We start from the raw sequence: 22,949 nt of genomic DNA, 5'->3' as shown, positions 1-22,949 counted from the left end.
TCTCTTCAAACATCTAGCACACAGCTCAGACACCCAAGCATACCCCACAAAACATGCCACCAGAGGTCTCTTCACAGTCTCCAACAAATGCGGCCAAATATGTGATGAAAAAAAAGACTTTGCACGATTCCATGGTACAGGGTGTATAAGTTGATATATAAAACAATGCAAGATTGAAGACTTCGTGCTTTTCAGCTAAAATTATTATATAGAATTCTTGCCACCAACAAAATATTGAATATTTGGGGCATAAAATCATCGAAGCTCTGACGATTTTGTTGTGAGCACACAGAATCAATAGACCATTTATTTTGGTATTGCCCTTAGGTAGCCTGTTTCTGGTCTCAGGTTCAGGAATGACTGAAAATGCATAGCATTGATCTAAAATTGACCCTAGATGTCACGTTCTGACCTTTATTTCCTTTGTTTTGTCGTTATTTAGTATGGTCAGGGTGTGAGTTGGGGTGGGCAGTCTATGTTTGTTTTTCTATGATTTTGGGATTTCTATGTTTCGGTCTAGTATGGTTCTCAATCAGAGGCAGTTGTCTCTGATTGAGAATCATACTTAGGTAGCCTGGGTTTCACTGTTTGTTTGTGGGTGTTATTCACGTTACGTTTAGTGTTTTTGCATTTTAGTGTTCAGTTTGTCTTTAAAATAAACACCATGAACACTTACCACGCCGCATCAGATGAAGAGGAGGAAAACCATTACACTAGAAATCGAACTGTTCGGAGATCTGGAGAGACCGGGTCAGTCAATTACTAATATACTAATACTCCTGGTAAAGGTATTTATCTTCAACTTGCAATCTGTGGATTCCATTCGATTAGATAGATTGAAATTGTACGTTAAACATCACAGCATAATTAAAAGATATGTTGCGTAAAAATCCGAAGCGTGTGGCCAGCATAGATAGGTGGGATGGGCTGAGGGTTGGGATGTGGAATTGGAGACAAGTGGGAGTGGAGTTTCTGTGCGGGAGATATAATAATGGTCAAAGATAAGTCAAAAATAAAACATAATAAAAAGTATGTTTGAATGACACTGAGGGGCAGTGTTTTTACAGCTAATGCCAGTTTGCCTGAGGCTGACGCCGTGCAGGTGTTTGTACACATGCATATATGCACACTCTTGTTCAAATAAACGCATACAAGAACACACACACACGTAATAGTGCCAGATATGCACACAAACATACAGTTGAAGTCGGAAGTTTACATACACTTAAGGTGGAGTCATTATAACTTGTTTTTCAACCACTCCACACATTTCTTGTTAACAAACTATAGTTTTAGTCGGTTAGGACATCTACTTTGTGCATGACACAAGTCATTTTTCCAACAATTGTTTACAGACAGATTATTTCACTGTATCACAATTCCAGTGGGTCAGAGGTTTACAGACACTAAGTTGACTGTGCCTTTAAACAGCTTGGAAAATTCCATTATCATGGCATTCGAAGCTTCTGATAGGCTAATTGACATCATTTGAATTAATTGGAGGTGTACTTCTGGATGTATTTCCAGGCCTGCCTTCAAACTCAGTGCAAGTCTTTGCTTGACATCGGAAAATCTAAAGAAATCAGCCAAGACCTCAGTAAGAAAATTGTAGACTTGCACAAGTCTGGTTCATCCTTGGTAGCAATTTCCAAACGCCTGAAAGTACCACGTTCATCTATACAAACAATAATATGCAAGTATAAACACCATGGGACCACACAGCCATCATACCGCTCATGATAGGAGACGCGTTCTGTCTCCTAGAGATTAACGTACTTTGGTGCGAAAAGTGCAAATCAATCCCAGAAAAACAGCAAAGTACCTTGTGAAGATGCTGGTGGAAACAGGTACAAAAGTATCTATTTCCACAGTAAAACAAGTCCTATATCGACATAACCTGAAAGTCCGCTCAGAAAGGAAGAAGCCACTGCTCCAAAACCGCCATAGAAAAGCCAGACTACGGTTTGCAACTGCACATGGGGACAAAGATCATACTTTTTGGAGAAATGTCCTCTCATCTGATGAAACAAAAATAGAACTGTTTGGCCATAATGACCATAGTTATGTTTGGAGGAAAATTGGGGAAGCTTGCAGGCCGAAGAACAACATCCCAACCGTGAAGCACGGGGGTGGCAGCATCATGTTGTGGGGGTGCTTCGCTGCAGGAGTGACTGGTGCACTTCACAAAATAGATGGCATCATGAGGAGGTAAATTATGTGGATATATTGAAGCAACATCTCAAGAAATCAGTCAGGAAGTTCAAGCTTAATCGCAAATGGGTCTTCCAAATGGACAATGACCCCAAGCATACTTCCAAAGTTATGGCAAAATGGCTTAAGGACAACAAAGTCAAGGGATGGGTATGGCCATCACAAAGCCCTGACCTTCAGCCCACAAATGTTCTATAGGATTAACTGAAAAACCATGTGCGAGCAAGGAATCCTACAAACCTGACTCAGTTACACCAGCTCTGTCAGGAGGAATGGGTCAAAATTCACCCAAGTTATTGTGGGAAGCTTGTGGAAGGCTACCCGAAACCTTTAACCCAAGTTCAACAATTTAAAGGCAATGCTACCAAATACTAATTGAGTGTATGTAAACTTCTGACCCACTGGGAATGTGATGAAAGAAATAAAAGCTGAAATAAATAATCCTCTCTACTATTATTCTGACATTTCTTAAATTAAAGTGGTGATCCTACCTGACCTAAGACAGGGAATTTTTAGGGAAGTCAGGAATTGTCAGGAATTGTGAAAAACTGAGTTTAAATGTTTTTGGCCAAGGTGTATGTAAACTTCCGACTTCAACTGTATAGTTGGCATTGCTGTTATGATTTTAGTTGTCCTTGATTTCCTTTTGTTTTTTTTGCATTGTTTAATTTTTTTTGCATTGTTTGCTGTTTTCTTTTTCTTCTCTTTTCTCTTTAGTTCATTCTCTTGGTTGTTGGTGCATTGGGGGTGGGGAATGGAAATAATTGTATTTTATTTTTCTTCTTCGGGGGGGGGGGGGACTGTTGGACAGGTCTTGAATGGTTGAGAGACAGCTTTTGGGGAACTGTGGGGGGATCTTGGAGGTTTCGGGTTCACGTTTTTTGGCCTGGTGGGAGATCTGTCAATGTGCCCTTGAGCAGGGCATTGACCCTGGATGCTTCTGTGTGTCGCTCTGAATGGGAGTCTGTTGGATGACTGGTATTGTATAGTTGTTGAGCGGCTTCACTGCTAGTATATAGTATATTTCGGATATTCAATAAATATTTTTTTTTTTAAGTTTGCCGATGACACGACAGTGGTGGACCTGATCACCAATGATGCTGAGACAGTCTATAGGGAGGATGTCGGAGACCTGGCAGTCTGTTGCCCGGACAACAACCTCTCACTCATCGTGGACAAGACAAAGGAGCTTATTGTGGACTACAGTAAGCGGAGAGCTATTCTCTCTGCTACTGCACAGCAAACGGTACTGGAGCACTAAGTCTGGGACCAAAAGGTTCCTGAACAGCTTTTACCCCCAAGCCAAAGGACTGCTAAATAGTTAGTCTGGGTAGCTACTTGGTTATCTCAATTTCCTCGTACTGGTACCCCATGTATAAAGCCAAGCTATTGCTTGCTCATAATGTATTTACTCTTGTGTTATTATTATTATTATTATTATTATTATTATTATTAATGATGCCCACTGCCTTCTTTTGTTCCTCAGACACACAATTAATCACGACCTGGTCACTGATTGATCCCACTTTTCCCCGCACAAGATTCACCTTCTTCGAGACCCCAAATGGGTCTCACAGATTACCATCCTTATCAAAAATTGCGTCGGAACAAGGAACAAATCCTTGTCTGACATACACTTATCATCCCCTTCAGTTTAACACTTTCTTCATCATTCCATTATTTGATACTACTGTTCAATTCTTCTTCTTCAACTCCACTCAACTCACGTCTCGAAGTCTGATAGTCGAAATGGCGGCGAGTAGTGCGGACGAAATGGAGAAGGTTGGAGAATCAACAGCTGTGCTGGAATGTGTATGGGTGTCAGTATGGGTGTCCGTTTTGATGATATGGAAGGGGAGGATGAGGGTCAAGGACCAGAATGGTCTGTAGTGGAAAGACATAGGAAGAAGAGATATCATGATACTGAAAGCAGTGGAGCGCATAGTAAAGAAAGTATATAGAAAGCCAAGGTAGGAAGCAAGAGTAATAATGTTTTGGAGTGGAAAGTGGTGATGGTGTTTGATAAGACCACAGGGCCTCATTTACACCCTATCTGACTAACCAATGTTGTAGAGCAAGAGATCGGTGAAGTCAAATTAGTTAATTGGAAATGATAGATTGTTAATATGTTGTGTTAGCCAGGCTCAGCAAGGGAAGATTCTGCAAATGGAAAAGCTTAAAGTGAAGAAGATTAAAAGTCATGTTCTCTTATACTAGTGGAGTCATCACTGGGGTCCCAATATCTATTTCCATAGATAATATTAAAGAAAATTTGAATTGAGGCAGAGTTATTGAGGTTAAAAGGTTGATCAGTAGGAAAGAGGGTCAAAGAAGTGAAAGCTTATCAGTGCTGCTGAAGTTTGAGTAGGTTTTGCCTGGAAAAGTACAGACATATTTATTTTAGTTTAAATTCCTGAGAATTTGTTCAATCCCCATTGCGGTGTTTTAAATGCCAAATAATGGGACATATAGTTGTTCAGTGTAAAGGAAAGGAAATATGTGTGGAGGTGGACATGATTACGGTGAATATGGGAGCAATGTGAAGGTTAAGTGTTGTAATTGTTGAGGGGAACATAGTGCCGCATTTGGTGGATGCCAGGTGCAGAAAGAGGCTCACAGATATAGAATCAGTCATTATGTATTGTATGCAGAGGCTGTAAGATAGATAGGTGGAACTACAGTGTGGAATGATGGAGCTTCCATGGCGGCTCCTGTACTAAGTGGACCAAGTGTCGGGCTGGTGAATCTGCTGGTCCTGGCATGGTTTCGAGACCTTTTCAGCAATCTTGCACTCATTAATATGCCGTGTCAAAGGACACTTTGATAGTGAATGAAGTTAACCTTACCAATGAAAGCTATGAATTTATCAACACGACTTGGGTTGTGGAAATCAGAAATGCCAGGTTGAAGGTTATTGTGGATACGGCAAAATAGTTACTGGGGGTAACAGATGTTACTTTTGAAAAGGTTGCAGACATGCTGAATAATCCTAATTGTTTCAGCATGATATAGATTAAGTTTAATGGGTTGGGGGGCTTGGGAGGTTGTTGTTTCACTTTGGACATCCACTTCCGCCATGCTCCTTCACCTTGTATGGTGTCTTATTTTCCATTGTTAGAGTGGTAACTAATATCTTATAGGGTGTCCAATCAAAAATGCATTTTTTGACCAATGGGTAAAATAATATGTAAATTGTGTAGATACTCCTCTAGGAAAAACAAAGGTCTGAACCTCATGTCTTTACCATAATCCGTTCAAAAGTTATTGGAGTTTTAACCCTTTTAGGATGGCCAGAATTAAGGTGACTAAATCAATTGAGGCCAGAATGAAATCAGAAAAATTGCATCGCATCAGCTAGAATGGATTCTGTATGAGAATTAAGGCTAATGGCTACCTGACACACCTACTTTCCTAATGAACTCGTCATCTTACTTTACGAATCTGCAGAATACAAAACAGAGGTGAGATGGATATCGATTTTCAGATGTGACATAGTATTTTAGTAAACGCTTGTCCTACTAATTTGAAATTCCTGTTCTTTTTAGAAGATTTCTCACAAAAACAAGGGTCTCAGTGAAATGTCAACAGAGCACTGAGCATATCAAGCTTTTTATTTTCAAAGCCTTTTACATTTAATTCAGCTCCTGTCATGCTAATTTTGCTTTTTGCGACCCGCAGAAACAACTTTGAAGACGACGACTAAAAAGTGTAAAATGCTCAAAAGCTGTTACTAGAAACCTGCACCGCTACCGTCAACAGAGCTCCATGCTTATTTTCGGATGTATTCGGTTATGAAATGATTGCCCAAAAACACTTTTTGGATATAATGCTAATATGTTAGAGAAAGACCCCACTGAACGATTCAGAACCTTAATACTCATATCTTGCCAAAATTGATTTTATACCATAAGGAAGTTAAATTCCATTACTGAAGGTACCAGTACCATTCAAAGGTTTTTCTTTATTTAAAAAAAATAACTATTTTCTACATTGTGAATAATATTGAAGACATCAAAACTATGAAATAACACACATGGGATCATGTAGTAACCAAAAAAGTTCAAAGTAGCCACCTTTTGCCTTGATGACAGCTTTGCACAATCTTGGCATTCTCTCAACCAGCTTCATGAGGTAGTCACCTGGAATACATTTGCAACAGTCTTGAAGGAGTTCCCACATATGCTGAGCACTTGTTGGCTGTTTTTCCTTCCGTCTGCGGTCCAACTCATCCCAAACCATCTCAATTGGGTTGAGGTCGGGTGATTGTGGAGGCCAGGTCATCTGATGCAGCACTCCATCACTCTCCTTCTAGGTCAAATAGCACTTACACAAATTATAGTCCCACTAAGCACAAACCAGATGGGATGGCATATCACCGTAGAATGTTGTGGTAGCTATGCTGGTTAAGTGTGCCTTGAATTCTAAATAAATCACTGACAGTGTCACCAGCAAAGCACAATCCCTTCTCCTCCTCCATGCTTCACGATGGGAACCACACATGCGGAGATCATCCGTTCACCTACTCTGCAGTTCACAAATATACAGAGGTTGGAACCCAAAAAATCTAATTTGGACTCCGACCAAATAACAGATTTCCACCAGTCTAATGTTCATTGCTCATGTTTCTTGGCCTAAGCAAGTCTCTTCTTACTGGTGTCCTTTAGTAGTGGTTTCTTTGCAGCAATTCGACCATGAAAACCGGATTCATGCAGTCTCCTCTGAACAGTTGATGTTGAGATGTGTCTGTTACTTGAACTCCGTGAAGCATTTATTTCTGAGGCTGATAACTCTAAAGAACTTGTCCTCTGCAGCAGAGGTAACTCTGGGTCTTCCTTTCCTGTGGCGGTCCTCATGAGAGCCAGTTTCATCATAGCGCTTGATGGTTTTTGCAACTGCACTTGAAGAAAATTTCTAGTTCTTGAAATTTTCCGGATTGACTGACCTTCATGTCTTAAAGTAATGATGGACTGTCATTTCTCTTTGCTTATGAGCTGTTCTTGCCATAAGTGACTTGGTATTTTACCAAATAGGCATATTTTCTGTATATCAACCCTACTTTATCACAACACAACTGATTGGCTCAAACGCATTAAGAAGGAAATACATTCCATAAATGAACTTTTAACAAGGCACACCTGTTAATTGAAATGCATTCCAGACGACTACCTCATGGAACAGGTTGTGAGAATGTCAAGTGTGCAAAGCTGTCAAGGCAAAGAGTGGCTACTTTGAAGAATCTCAAATATAAAATAGATTTTTGATTTGTTTAACACTTTTTCGGTTACTACATGATTCCATATTTGTTATTTCATAGTTTGTATTCACTGTTCTAATACAATGTAGAAAATAGTACAAATCAGGAAAAACCCTTGAATGAGTAGGTGTGTCCAAACTTTTGGCTAGTCCTGTATATATAATAGACAATATGTTATTAAACAATGTTGTATTCCTGACATCACAACTAGGAAATAGTAACTTCGATGAGTATATGAACATGGGCGGTAGGTAGCCTAGTGGTTAGGTCTGTAACCGAAAGGTTGCTGGATCAAATCCCTGAGCTGAGAAGGTAAACATCTGTCGTTCTGCCCCTGAACAATGCCGTTAACCCACTCTTTCCCGGCTGGCCGTTATTGTAAATAAGAATTTGTTCTCAACTAACTTACCTGGTTTAAAAAAAAACGCGCCCCTGACTATCTACGTTTGACAGGGGGATGGGCGTTGTCCATCCAGTCATATCGGGAACCGTGGTTGCCGTTCCTCGAAAGAATATAGTTATTCACTAGTTGTCATAATGATATCTAAACCACGCCAATTTCTACAAATTACCGTCGTAAACTGATTTCAAACCTAACTATAACCACTGCTAACCTTATATAATGACCAAAAAGTAAATGTCTGATTTCATGAATTTGTACGAGCCAATTTCGACGTTGTGGCTGGGGTAACTAGTGACAACCAAAGGAAAGAGTTTGTAGGTTTCTCTAGAAACTTTTAAAAGCTGCCCGTAGACAGCGTAAACACCACCCTTTCACTTATGATTAACCACCTCAATTCTCCGTTTTGATTTGCTTTCGCTCTGTCAGTCACTTTTTCCCGAAGTGTCGCCAGCAACAAAGTAGTGTGTACATCACACCGAGGGATGAAGGAAAAAAATTCAAAGGGAGGCGAAAAACAGATAAGGTCATTTTTGCTGTCAGTTAGGTTTTTGATAGCTAGTTTGAGTCTACCTAGCTAGCTACGTTTTTGGAAAATGTTACCACAATGAAGAACGTTAGCTAGCCATATTTGGCGTTTTAGCTAGCTAAATGTAATATAAATGGCTAGCTATCCATTTTAGCCAGCTAGCTAACGTTACCGCTGGCGAGTAAGCCATATTTAGCTAGCAAAAGCAACACACGAGATAGCTAGCTTGCTATCCTAGCTAAATAAATAAAACGATTTAAGGATTATTTTTTTCGGCTTTTATTATTTTCTTAAATCCCCGTTGTGATTTGCCGCTTGACAACTAGTTACTCCTTTAGTTAGCTGATGGACAGTTTCACAGACGTTCTTTGTCACTTCTCGGGCGTTTTAAGGTATTGGTTCTGGGGCGGCTAGGCGAAGCAGGAGACTGTACAGATGTGGCAGCCAAGTTTGTCCCCTTGTCTCCGGGACCTGGGTTGGTAAGCACACGGCAATTTAGATGCGTTGGGGGAGTTGATGCTAGAGCTAACTACAACATTTGGCAAGAAATATATTGTTCGTTTTTGGAGAGAAACGAAAAATATCTAGCTAAGTTATCCAGATGACTGTCAAGTGTTAGCTAGCAACTTCAAGCTGGCTAGTTGCTGTCGAGTTTAGCAGAGCTAACTGGGCCTCCATTATCTATATTTGTGTCTGCTTCAACTATATTAACCCAAACTTGACAGTTGCACGAGACTTGCAGGCTGTGAAATATTCCGTGTAGCTGCTGCTAATGCTACAGTAGCTCGCACACAGGCGTCTTCGAAGGAGGGCAAACTTAATCGTAGGTAACTGACTACATTTGTTGCATCCACAACACTAATTTGTTTTTACCACTGGACTGTCCATTCTGATTTACAAAAGGGATCAGAACAATTATTTGCTACTAAGTGTGAGGCGTGGGCGCCCCATTCAAGTCGGGCTTTTAAATACTGCGGTGATGACTTTAGAATCCATGATGGCTTGTTGCCTGAGCGAGGAGGCGAAGGAGTCCAAACGAATCAACGCCGAGATCGATAAGCAGCTTCGCCGAGACAAGCGGGACGCGAGGAGGGAACTCAAACTGCTTTTATTGGGTACAGTAACATTAAACCATCCTTCCTCCATACACACCCCTAACCCATAGTTGAATTACGCAGAAAGATGCCTGAATTATTCAATTGCTGGAATTCGTATGTGATTGCTCTAAATGTCGGAGTCAATAAAGCATCATTGCTGAAGTGATACCATTCATCAGGGCATAAATTATGCTGTTGCTATGTCTAATGATATGACAGTGTATTTGCTGTATAAAGATTTATAGTATGCTAAGCAAGTTGCCCCCAATTACATAACGACTGCTGAAGTAAACCACAGTTTCCATATGTTGATAACGTTATCCGATAAATATAAAGCCGATTTAACTTTATGATTTGAATGGCATTGAGAAAAACACTGTACTCGAAATCCTGCTACTATATAGGCCCAACACCTATGATTCTACACAAATTATGGTAACATTGAAATGGCCCATCTGTCAAAGCTGTACATTCAACAACACCAGTGGTGGAGTGGTGCCTGGAGAAGTGTCTATACTGTAATTTTGCCAAAATCTTTTCCTATAGTTTCTTTTTTCTGATAGATCTTTCAGGTTTTCACTCTCTCTCACATGTTTGTTGTATAGAAAAGGGACATGTGATGTAAGTCCTCAACAATGCTTATTATCAGGAGACCATTTTTGAGGTCTGGGAAAAATTGGATTTTTTTTGGTGTGGTTGCTGTTTAATACAATTGCTCACCTATCAAGATACCCTTTGGCTAGCAGTGTTTTTGTGCTGTATTGTTGTCCCATTTTAATTTTTAAATGTAACCTTTATTTAACTAGGCGGCCTACCGGTGAACAGTGGGTTAACTGCATTTTTCAGGGGCAGAATGACAGATTTTTACCTTGTCAGCTCAGGGATTCAATCCAGAAACCTTTTGGTTACTGGTCTAACCACTAGACTACCTGCTGCCGTATGTGATGGCAGAGTTTGCAAATCTAATGCCATCCCGATTGATACATATCATATCATTCTACCAAGTAGGCCTACTTCGCAGTCAACATTTTAATTGAAGGTTATTTTGGGGAAGCCTTAAGACATTTTTATTCAAACAGAGGATGATGACTGAATTACGCATGGCAAAGATTCAACCAAGGCGTCGGACCAAATTTATTCAATACCTGGTTAGCATATCCTTAGTTACCATTTACTGGTAGATATCATAAGTTCAAATTACTTTCCTACCAACCCTACTGGCTACCGATGTCGTTCTTCTGCGAGCTGCTCCATGCAATGAGAGCTGTGCACTCTTGCTGCCTAGATGCTAGTCTATTCCACTGAAACAGTGCGCATGTGAATGTATATTTCACGTGGTTTGTGTAGGCTACTTTGTGCATGATTTCTCTCGTGTACTACATTTTTAATATGGCGTATACCTCCACTACACTACTTTGGGATTAAGAAGTGCCCACTGGAAGAAAAAGTGGGTATACAGCGTATAGCCTCAATGACACCACTGAACAACACACTGGCTCAGTTGACCTTAGTTCACTCTAGATTTCTACTCTGTTTTTTATCAAAGATTAATTATGTTATCATAGATTAATTATGTTATCATAGATGTCTATAGTTTGAATGGCAAACTGAAATCAATGTTGCATGCATTACTAGAGCATAAGCTAGTTTACGCTGTTCAGTAAGTAAGCTACAGTGGGTTAAGTCTCATGGGTTCTGTAGTCAGAGCTAATGTCTCTTCAGATCGTTCTTGTGTTTTTATAGTTGGGGGGGGAAAGGAGCAGCAATTAAGAAAATAATTAGATCAGAGACATAATCTGGAGCTTGGGTCACAAAATCAGACATCCTCGTGGTGGGCCTTTTGTGCCTCCAGGGCTGACATAACTAAGCTCTATCACAGTGACTGTCAGGTTGATGACATGGTTGTAAAATAATACAACATAGTGGCTTCTTGGACAACATAGATTCATCACACAACTGACTTCACCTTGTTCATACTTTTCTCTTACACGCAGAGGAGTGTAGTATGGAGCGAAGTTGCATAATTTAACCCATTGGTGATGGTAAGTAGGGCCTTAAGTTTTCCCTGACCTTATAACTAGAAACCAGAGTTTCTTGGTGGGTTAGGAAAAACGAATGGCCCTAGTATGGCTGGTTTAATCCTGATGGTTGCTGTAATAGTAGCAACTGATTTCTATAAGGAGTGACCAATGTACAGTATGAATACCAGCATGGACATAGTTTACTCTTACACAGCACTAAAGCTTGGCTCAGCACAAAAGCTGGTGGAGTGGACATTATTGTGGCGCTTATACCGAAACTGGTACTTTTTCAGTAAATGGTTTGGTAGTAGAATTTGTTACGTTCGGCACTTCAGTCAAATGTGTCTCACGTGAAAGACAGACTTGATCCTCTCAATCTGTGCAGCCCCTTTTATAGTGCAAAGTGTCTACTCTACTTACTAATTCATTGCTAGAGCTGTCTGGGCTGCATTGTTAGCTCCCCACTCATGCTGCACAGAAGTTAACACACTTCAATAAATGCAACACGGCATGTAGAGATGTTGAAACTGTTCATTACTGTTTTCGAAACAATGTCCATACAGGATAGAACACTTTTTATAAAATTCAAGACGATACCAGTAGCTTCCAACTTTAATTGTAGGCTAACTTTCCATGCTAGTTTAGAGATGAATTCACTAACCTAGTACTTTCTTTGTGATAATATTTCAACCGTAATGCAAAATGTTCTGATTTCTAAGATTGTCACCAAAAAATTATTAATTCACTTAGTCTCTCTCAACAAACTCATTCATGTCTTTGTCTCAGTCTCTCTCCTCCTGTCTGGTTTCCACCAGATTCCATAGCCACATTCTGCCTTGGAAATGACATCATTACTTTCTTAAAGAGACAGCGCACACTTTTATAAAATAGCTTTTTTATGCAAATGTTGTTGATCAGTACAATAAAAATGTTCTATCAGTTGCCTATCAAATAAGTCCTAAATGGAAGGGATTGTCATCTCTAGTCCAATGAAATCACCTAATACAAGCTCAATAACTCTGCAGGCACACACTCCTATTGAATAAGCAGCATTCACCTGTATTGCTACATCTTGATTTACCCAGTTTATGAATAGAGATTTACCATTGTTATGTAGTTAGATTCGTAAAAAACAAAGTCAAATTTATTCATTAATGCATACATGGCTGTCTCAACAAAATGAACATACAATTTTTAAAGTGTAGTGATGTGGAACTCAAGATGCCCAACGATTGAACAGAGCAGTTGCTGTCTGGATCAAGTGCCATTCTATGACTTTGGCTAATCAACTTTTTTTTTCTTGTGGTATCGCAAAGGTCTTCCGTTAGAGTTCAGATGTCAGCATTTTCAAAACGCGGACATCTTTTTTTTGGTCCAAAATAGGGATCAGGGATATGCAAATATAGTTTTTATTTTACAGAAAATACATTAGTGCAACACATTAGGCAGAAAATAGCTTAATTGTCATCAGATGATGACAGAAATGCAACCCTGTTTGGCTAGCAGCCACAAATTAATTGATAGTTAAAAAGCAAGGTAGTTTGTGCAAAATTGATGCGTGGCCATCATATTTAATGGTTATCATAATATGATAGTATGATATATATTTGTAATAATGCAAATTACAAGAATACTGACTGAACAATTATTTTAACTTAATACATCAATAAAAATCCATTTAGTCTCAAATAAATAATGAAACATGTTCAATTTGGTTTAAATAATGCAAAAACACTGAAGAAAGTAAAAGTGTGATATGTGCCATGTAAAAAAGCTAACGTTTAAGTTCCTTGCTCAGAACATGAGAACATATGAAAGCTGGTGGTTCCTTCTTCAATATTCCCAGGTAAGAAGTTTTAGTTTGTAGTTATTATAAGAATGAAAGGACTATTTCTCTATACCATTTGTATATCATATACCTTTGGCTGTTCTTATAGGCACTATAGTATTGCCAGCCTAATCTCGGGAGTTGATAGGCTAGAAGTCATAAACATCGCTGTATTCAAGCATTGCGAAGAGCTGCTGGCAAACGCAGTAAAGTGTTGTTTGAATGAATGCTTACGAGCCTGCTGCTGCCTGCTGCTTTATAAAATATCAAATCATAGACTGCAATGTTATGTCATAACTATGTAGAATTCTGGAAAATTTATTACGGTCTTTGTTAGGAAGAAATGGTCTTCACACAGTTCGCAATGAGCCAGGTTACCTAAACTGCTGCATATACAGTGCCTTGCGAAAGTATTCGGCCCCCTTGAACTTTGCGACCTTTTGCCACATTTCAGGCTTCAAACATAAAGATATAAAACTGTATTTTTTTGTGAAGAATCAACAACAAGTGGGACACAATCATGAAGTGGAACAACATTTATTGGATATTTCAAACTTTTTTAACAAATCAAAAACGGAAGAATTGGGCGTGCAAAATTATTCAGCCCCCTTAAGTTAATACTTTGTAGCGCCACCTTTTGCTGCGATTACAGCTGTAAGTCGCTTGGGGTATGTCTCTATCAGTTTTGCACATCGAGAGACTGACATTTTTTCCCATTCCTCCTTGCAAAACAGCTCGAGCTCAGTGAGGTTGGATGGAGAGCATTTGTGAACAGCAGTTTTCAGTTCTTTCCACAGATTCTCGATTGGATTCAGGTCTGGACTTTGACTTGGCCATTCTAACACCTGGATATGTTTATTTTTGAACCATTCCATTGTAGATTTTGCTTTATGTTTTGGATCATTGTCTTGTTGGAAGACAAATCTCCGTCCCAGTCTCAGGTCTTTTGCAGACTCCATCAGGTTTTCTTCCAGAATGGTCCTGTATTTGGCTCCATCCATCTTCCCATCAATTTTAACCATCTTCCCTGTCCCTGCTGAAGAAAAGCAGGCCCAAACCATGATGCTGCCACCACCATGTTTGACAGTGGGGATGGTGTGTTCAGGGTGATGTGCTATGTTGCTTTTACGCCAAACATAACGTTTTGCATTGTTGCCAAAAAGTTAAATTTTGGTTTCATCTGACCAGAGCACCTTCCTCCAGCAGGTGTATCTCACTGATCATCCCTAAAGCCAACACCTCATTTGGCCGCCTTTCGTTCCAGTACTCTGCTGCCTGTGACTGGAACGAATTGCAAAAATCGCTGAAGTTGGAGACTTATCTCCCTCACCAACTTCAAACATCAGCTATCTGAGCAGCTAACCGATCGCTGCAGCTGTACATAGTCTATTGGTAAATAGCCCACCCTTTTCACCTACCTCATCCCCATACTGGTTTTATTTATTTACTTTTCTGCTCTTCTGCACACCAATATCTCTCCCTTTACATGACCATCTGATCTTTTATCACTCCAGTGTTAATCTGCAAAATTGTAATTATTTGCCTACCTCCTCATGCCTTTTGCACACATTGTATATAGACCCCCCCTTTGTTTTCTACTGTGTTATTGACTTGTTAATTGTTTACTCCATGTGTAACTCTTTGTTGTATGCTCACACTGCTATGCTTTATCTTGGCCAGGTCGCAGTTGCAAATGAGAACTTGTTCTCAACTAGCCTCCCTGGTTAAATAAAGGTGAAAAAAAATAAAAAAATAAATAAAATGTTTGGTGTGTCTCCCAGGTGGCTTGTGGCAAACTTTAAACGACACTTTTTATGGATATCTTTAAGAAATGGCTTTCTTCTTGCCACTCTTCCATAAAGGCCAGATATGTGCAATATACGACTGATTGTTGTCCTATGGACAGAGTCTCCCACCTCAGCTGTAGATCTCTGCAGTTCATCCAGAGTGATCATGGGCCTCTTGGCTGCATCTCTGATCAGTCTTCTCCTTGTATGAGCTGAAAGTTTAGAGGGACGGCCAGGTCTTGGTAGATTTGCAGTGGTCTGATACTCCTTCCATTTCAATATTATCGCTTGCACAGTGCTCCTTGGGATGTTTAAAGCTTGGGAAATCTTTTTGTATCCAAATCCGGCTTTAAACTTCTTCACAACAGTATCTCGGACCTGCCTGGTGTGTTCCTTGTTCTTCATGATGCTCTCTGCGCTTTTAACGGACCTCTGAGACTATCACAGTGCAGGTGCATTTATACGGAGACTTGATTACACACAGGTGGATTGTATTTATCATCATTAGTCATTTAGGTCAACATTGGATCATTCAGAGATCCTCACTGAACTTGTGGAGAGAGTTTGCTGCACTGAAAGTAAAGGGGCTGAATAATTTTGCACGCCCAATTTTTCAGTTTTTGATTTGTTAAAAAAGTTTGAAATATCCAATAAATGTTGTTCCACTTCATGATTGTGTCCCACTTGTTGTTGATTCTTCACAAAAAAATACAGTTTTATCTTTATGTTTGAAGCCTGAAATGTGGCAAAAGGTCGCAAAGTTCAAGGGGGCCGAATACTTTCGCAAGGCACTGTACCCTGACTCTGCTTTCGCTGAACACGAGAAGTGACACAATTTCCCTAGTCAATATTGCCTGCTAACATGAATTTCTTAACTAAATATGCAGGTTTAAAACATATGCTTGTGTATTGATTTTAAGGCATTGATGTTTATGGTTAGATACATTGGTGCAACGACAGTGCTTTTTTTCACGAATGCGCTTGTTAAATCATCACCCGTTTGGCGAAGTAGGCTGTGATTCGATGATAAATTGATTATTTGCAACGCACAACAAGCTAGTTAAACTAGTAATATCTTTTTTCTTCTTCTTAGTTTTTCGTGGTATCCAATTGTTTTAGTAGCTACTATCTTGTCTCATCGCTACAACTCCCGTACGGGCTCGGGAGAGACGAAGGTTGAAAGTCATGCATCCTCCGATACACAACCCAACCAAGCTGGCGCTGCAGTACAGCGCCCTTAACCACTGCACCACCCGGGAGGCTAAACTAGTAATATCATCAGCCATGTGTAGTTAACTAGTGATTATGTTAAGATTGTTTTTTTTATAAGATAAGTTTAATGCTAGCTAGCAACTTACCTTGGCTCTTTGCTGCACTCACGTAACAGGTGGTCAGCCTGCCACGCAGTCTTCTCGTGGAGTGCAATGTAATCGGCCATAATGGGCGTGCAAAAATGCGGATTACCGATTGTTATGAAAACTTGAAATCGTCCCTAATTAATCGGTCATGTCTCAAGTCCACAGTGCTCATTTGTGAATAAAAAAATATTTAATTATTTATAGTAAAATAAATGTTGCAGTAGATGTTTTCTCAGTATTTCTGCCATTTTCTTCATAGCTGGTAAATTAATCACACGGAGTCTAAGAATTCTATATAGCCTATTCCACCTCTCGCTGCAACACTGCCTGGCTGGGGCTGTGTGCAAGTGAAGAACTGCCCACTGGTGTAAAAGTTGGTCTAATTTACTTGAAACGGAAGTCTACTAATGTGAAACTTTGTCCTTGTGTTTCTTGCCCATTCACATTTTGTTCATAAGCTAGGTAGTTTTTCTATGTTTGAGTTTCAACTGCTAGGGAAAAGAAGACAGCACTTCTACTAGTCAAGATTCAAATCTCGCAGGCACAAACATGACTGAGTCGTGTTACCATAGTAACCTCCCGCCCTTAAAGGGGAAGGTGAACATTGTCTCATCTGTGATATCTTGGTTAAAATAATCACATCACAAAAAATGAAATTAAACAATATACCACGTTACTTCTTACTACTAATACATTTGTTTTAGAAACATTAAAGCATGCTCATGTTTTTTTTGTGTTTTGTTGATGTAATTTTACCTGCAAGAAAAATTGTACCTAGTAAAAAGGTCTTAGTGGTAGGTTTTTAAATCTACCTGCCGCAGTGGCTGGTAGACCAAAAATGTAATTTTATGCCCTGGTGATGATATCGGGTATCGTGATTAGGGTTGCAAAAGGTCGGAAACATTCCGAAATGTTCCATGGAAGTTAAGCCCGGGTATTTTGCTTAAATTCATCAAAAAAGTTAGCTTAAAACAGTGACCGAGAGACGGAAGCTGTTTTTCAATCTCAAGGCCGTCAGACTGTTAAACAGCCACCACTAACATTGAGTGGCTGCTGCCAAAATACTGACTCCACTCCAGCCACTTTAATATTTGAAAAATGTATGTAAAAAATGTATCACTAGCCACTTTAAACAATGCCACTTAATTAAATAACCTACATTACTCATCTCATATGTATATACTGTACTCTCATCGGTCGACCTCTAGTATATTTTTCAACGCCGATACCGATTATTGGAGGACCAAAAAAGCAGATACCGATTAAAAAAATAAAAAATAAATAAAATAACAAATATAAAAAAATACATAGATATATATAGATATTTTTTAATAATGACAATTACAACAATAGTGAATGAACACTTATTTGAACTTAATATAATACATCAATAAAATCTATTTGGCCTCAAGTAAATAATGAAACATGTTCAATTTGGTTTAAATAATGCAAAAACAAAGTGTTGGAGAAGAAAGTAAAAGTGCAATATGTGCTTTGTAAGAAAGCTAACATTTCAGTTCCTTGCTCAGAACATGAGAACATATGAAAGCTGGTGGTTCCTTTTAACACGAGTCTTCAATATTCCCAGTTAAGAAGTTTTAGGTTGTAGTTATTATAGGACTATTTCCCTCTTTCATTTGTATTTCTGTATACTTCTGACCCCTCCTTGGACACTGTGTTAACTAACATCCAGACGATCCTTCAATGCCATACAACTCTCCTTCCGTGGCCTCCAACTGCTCTTAAATGCAAGTAAAACTAAATGCATGCTTTTCAATCGATCGCTACCGCACCTGCTCGCCCGTCCAGCATCACTACTCTGGACGGCTCTAACTTAGAATACGTGGACAACTACAAATACCTGGGTGTCTGGTTAGACTGTAAACTCTCCTTCCAGACTCACATTAAGCATCTCCAATCCAAAATTAAATCTAGACTCGGCTTCCTATATCGCAACAAAGCATCCTTCACTCATTCTGACAAACACACCCTCGTAAAACTGACCGTCCTATCTCACTGGTCACCCCCAAAGCCAATTCCTCCTTTGGTTGTCTTTCCTTCCAGTTCTCTGCTGCCCATGACTGGAACGAATTGCAAAAATCTCTGAAGCTGGAGACTCACATTTCCCTCACTAGCTTTAAGCACCAGCTGTCAGAGCAGTTTAGTCAGAGCAGTTTACAGATCACTGCACCTGTACTTAGCCGATCTGTAAACAGCCCATCTATCTACCTACCTCATCCCCATACTGGTATTTATTTATTTTGCTCCTTTGCACCCCAGTATCTCTACCTGCACATTCATCTTCTGCCGATCTACCATTCCAGTGTTTAATTGCTATATTGTAATTACTTCGCCACCATGGCCTATTTATTTCCTTAACTTACCTCATTTGCACTCACTGTATATAGACGTTTTGTTTTCTTTTGTTCTACTGTATGTTTTGTTTATTCCATGTGTATGTGTCGAATTGATACGCTTTATCTTGGCCAGGTCGCAGTTGCAAATGAGAACTTGTTCTCAACTAGCCTACCTGGTTAAATAAAGGTGAAATAAAATAAAAACATTTAATTAACCTTTGACTATTGGATGTTGTTATAGGCACTTTAGTATTGCCAGTGTAACAGTATAGCTTCCATCCCTCTCCTCGCTCCTCCCTGGGCTCGAACCAGCAACACAATGACAACAGCCACCATCGAAGCAGCGTTACCCATGCAGAGCAAGGGAAACAACCACCCCAAGGCTCAGAGCGAGTGATGTTTGAAATGATATTAGCGCGCGCTAACTAGCTAGCCATTTCACTTAGGTTACACCAGCCTCATCTCGGGAGTTGATAGGCTTGAAGTCATAAACAGCACAATGCTTGATGCACAACGAAGAGCTGCTGATAAAACGCACGAAAGTGCTGTTTGAATGAATGTTTACGTACCTGCTTCTGCCTACCACCGCTCAGTCAGATGCTTGTATGCTCGGTCAGATTATATGCAACACAGGACACGCTAGATAATATCTAGTAATATCATCAACCATGTATAGTTAACTAGCTGTTATGATTGGTTGTTTTTTATAAGATTAATGCTAGCTAGCAACTTACCGTGGCTTACTGCATTCGCGTAACAGGCAGTCTCCTTGTGGAGTGCAACGAAAGAGAGGAAAGTCGTTATTGCGTTGGACTAGTTAACTGTAAGGTTAACTAGTTGCCACCAATTGTGCAAGTTCATCTACTTTGTGCATGACACAAGTAATTTTAACAACAATTGTTTACAGACAGATTATTTAACTTATAACTCACTGTATCACAATTCCAGTGGGTCAGAATTGTGATTTTTCTGGATCTTTTTTTTTCAATCATAGGTACACTTCAACTATGATAAATTACAGGCCTCTCATCTTTTTAAGTGGGAGAACTTGCACAATTGGTGGCTGACTAAATACTCTTGCCCCACTGTATAGTGGGGAGAACAAATATTTGATACACTGACGATTTTGCAGGTTTTCTTACTTACAAAGCATGTAGAGGTCTGTAGTTTTTATCATAGGTACACTCAACTGTGAGATGGAACCTAAAACAAAAATCCAGAAAATCATTGTTTGATTTTTAAGTAATTAATTTGCATTTTATTGCGTGACATAAGTATTTGATCACCTACCAACCAGTAAGATTTCCGTCTCTCACAGTCCTGTTAGTTTTTCTTTAAGAAGCCCTCCTGTTCTCCACTCATTACCTGTATTAACTGCACCTGTCCACACACTCAATCAAACAGACTCCAACCTGTCCACAATGGCCAAGACCAGAGAGCTGTGTAAGGACATCAGGGATAGAATTGTAGACCTGCACAAGGCTGGGATGGGCTACAGGACAATAGGCAAGCAGCTTGGTGAGAAGGCAACAACTGTTGGCGCAATTATTAGAAAATGGAAGAAGTTCAAGATGACGGGCAATCATCCTCGGTCTGGGGCTCCATGCAAGATCTCACCCTGTGGGGCATCAATGATCATGAGGAAGGTGAGGGATCAGCCCAGAACTACACGGCAGGACCTGGTCAATGACCTGACGAGAGCTGGGACCACAGTCTCAAAGAAAACCATTAGTACAACACTATGCCGTCATGGATTAAAATCCTGCAGCGCACGCAAGGTCCCCCTGCTCAAGCCAGCGCATGTCCAGGCCCGTCTGAAGTTTGCCAATGACCCTCTGGATGATCCAGAGGAGGAATGGGAGAAGGTCATGTGGTCTGATGAGACAGAAATAGAGCTTTTTGGTCTAAACTCCACTTGCCGTGTTTGGAGGAAGAAGGATGAGTACAACCCCAAGAACACCATCCCAACCGTGAAGCATGGAGGTGGAAACATCATTCTTTGGGGATGCTTTTCTGCAAAGGGGAGAGGACGACTGTACCGTATTGAGGGGAGGATGGATGGGGCCATGTATCGCGAGATCTTGGCCAACAACCTCCTTGCCTCAGTAAGAGCATTGAGGATGGGTCATGGCTGGGTCATGGCTGGGTCTTCCAGCATGACAACAACCCGAAACACACAGCCAGGGCAACTAAGGAGTGGATCCGTAAGAAGCATCTCAAGGTCCTGGAGTGGCCTAGCCAGTCTCCAGACCTGAACCCAATAGAAAATCTTTGGAGGGAGCTGAAAGTCCGTATTGCCCAGCGACAGCCCCGAAACCTGAAGGATCTGGAGAAGGTCTGTATGGAGGAGTCGGCCAAACTCCCTGCTGCAGTGTGTGCAACCCTGGTCAAGAACTACAGGAAACATATGATCTCTGTAATTGTAAACAGGTTTCTGTACCAAATATTAAGTTCTACTATTCTGATGTATCAAATACTTATGTCATGGAATAAAATGCAAATTAATTACTTAAATCATACAATGTGATATTCTGGATTTTTGTTTTAAATTCCATCTCACAGATGAAGTGTACCTATGATAAACATTATAGAACTCTACATGCTTTGTAAGTTGGAAACACTGCCGATTTTGCAGGTTATCAAATACTTGTTCTCCCACTATCTTTATGTACATATTCTTCATCCCTTTACACTTGTGTGTATAAGGTAGTTGTGAAATTGTTCGGTTAGATTACTCGTTGGTTATTACTGCATTGTCAGAACTAGAAGTACGAGCTTTTCGCTACACTCGCATTAACATCTGCTAACCATGTGTATGTGACAAATACAATTTGATTTGAACCTTTTGTGGGATACACAAGGCAATTCTAGTTTTGTGGCACATTTGGGTTAAACTATCCCCAAATCAATGGAATTGCAACCCTCTGCATGCGCAGTGCATTCTTCCATCACATGTACAGCTGATTCTCAAGTTCTTGCACACTAATGAGATGCTATTGAGCCCACACTACTACACTTGTCAAAATAGTATCCTAAAGCAAAGTGTGTTTAAAGTGTGTTTAAATCATTTCTAACTTGTTAACAATTTCTGCTAGTTAGTTTTTGCTTCCATTTGGGTTTTAAGTTGCTTGAGCCTGCGAGCAGAGGAGTGTTAATTCACCTGTTTCCATACATATTTCATATAAAAAATGTATCTTAAAAAGGAGTTGTTTAATCTAACTTCTTAACTTCACTGCTCAAAATAATAAAGGGAACACTTAAACAACACAATGTAACTCCAAGTCAATCACACTTCTTTGAAATCAAACTGTCCACTTAGGAAGCAACACTGATTGACAATGTCACATGCTGTTGTGCAAATGGAATAGACCACAGGTGGAAATTATAGGCAATTAGCAAGACACCCCCAATAAAAGAGGGGCTCTGCAGGTGGTGACCACAGACCACTTCTCAGTTCCTATGCTTCCTGGCTGATGTTTTGGTCACTTTTGAATGCTGGCGGGGCTTTCACTCTAGTTGGTAGCATGAGACGGAGTGTACAACCCACACAAGTGGCTCAGGTAGTGCAGCTCATCCAGGATGGCACATCAATGCGAGTTGTGGCAAGGTTTGCTGTGTCTGTCAGCGTAGTATCCAGAGCATGGAGGCGCTACCAGGAGACAGGCCAGTGCATCAGGAGACGTGGAGGAGGCCGTAGGAGGGCAACAACCCAGCAGCAGGACCGCTACCTCCGCATTTGTGCAAGGAGGAGCAGTGCCAGAGCCCTGCAAAATGACCTCCAGCAGGCCACAAATGTGCATGTGTCTGCTCAAACGGTCAGAAACAGTATGCGGGCCTGACGTCCACAGGTGGGGGTTGTGCTTACAGCCCAACAGCGTGCAGGACATTTGGCATTTGCCAGAGAACACCAAGATTGGCAAATTCGCCACTGGCGCCCTGTGCTCTTCACAGATGAAAGCAGGTTCACACTGAGCACATGTGACAGTCTGGAGATGCCGTGGAGAACGTTCTGCTGTCTGCAACATCCTCCAGCATGACCGGTTTGGCGGTGGGTCAGTCATGGTGTGGGGTGGCATTTCTTTGTGGGGCCGCACAGCCCTCCATGTG

The 22,949-nt window shown here is 40.4% G+C and overlaps 1 protein-coding gene across 4 annotated transcripts in view; it reads left to right on the top strand.

The window, feature by feature from the left end:
- Nucleotides 1-8,135: 8,135 nt before the first annotated feature.
- The window catches only part of LOC109897876 (guanine nucleotide-binding protein subunit alpha-11), a 79,071-nt gene continuing 64,257 nt past the window's right edge, over nucleotides 8,136-22,949 (top strand). The window contains exons 1-2 of one of the 4 annotated variants that reach the window (XM_031833277.1): nucleotides 8,151-9,217; nucleotides 9,384-9,509. In XM_031833277.1, coding sequence (XP_031689137.1) covers nucleotides 9,389-9,509 — 121 coding nt within the window. In that variant the 5' untranslated portion in view covers nucleotides 8,151-9,217; nucleotides 9,384-9,388. Of the gene's footprint in view, nucleotides 9,510-22,949 lie in introns of all 4 variants that reach the window. The other 3 variants (XM_031833276.1, XM_031833275.1, XM_020492507.2) reach the window with 3 other exon arrangements.

Source organism: Oncorhynchus kisutch, linkage group LG10, assembly GCF_002021735.2.
Source record: "Oncorhynchus kisutch isolate 150728-3 linkage group LG10, Okis_V2, whole genome shotgun sequence".
In the NCBI taxonomy this organism is placed as follows: domain Eukaryota; kingdom Metazoa; phylum Chordata; class Actinopteri; order Salmoniformes; family Salmonidae; genus Oncorhynchus; species Oncorhynchus kisutch.
Note: the sequence above shows the minus strand (reverse complement) of the source record. Positions and strands in the feature narration are given on the sequence as shown.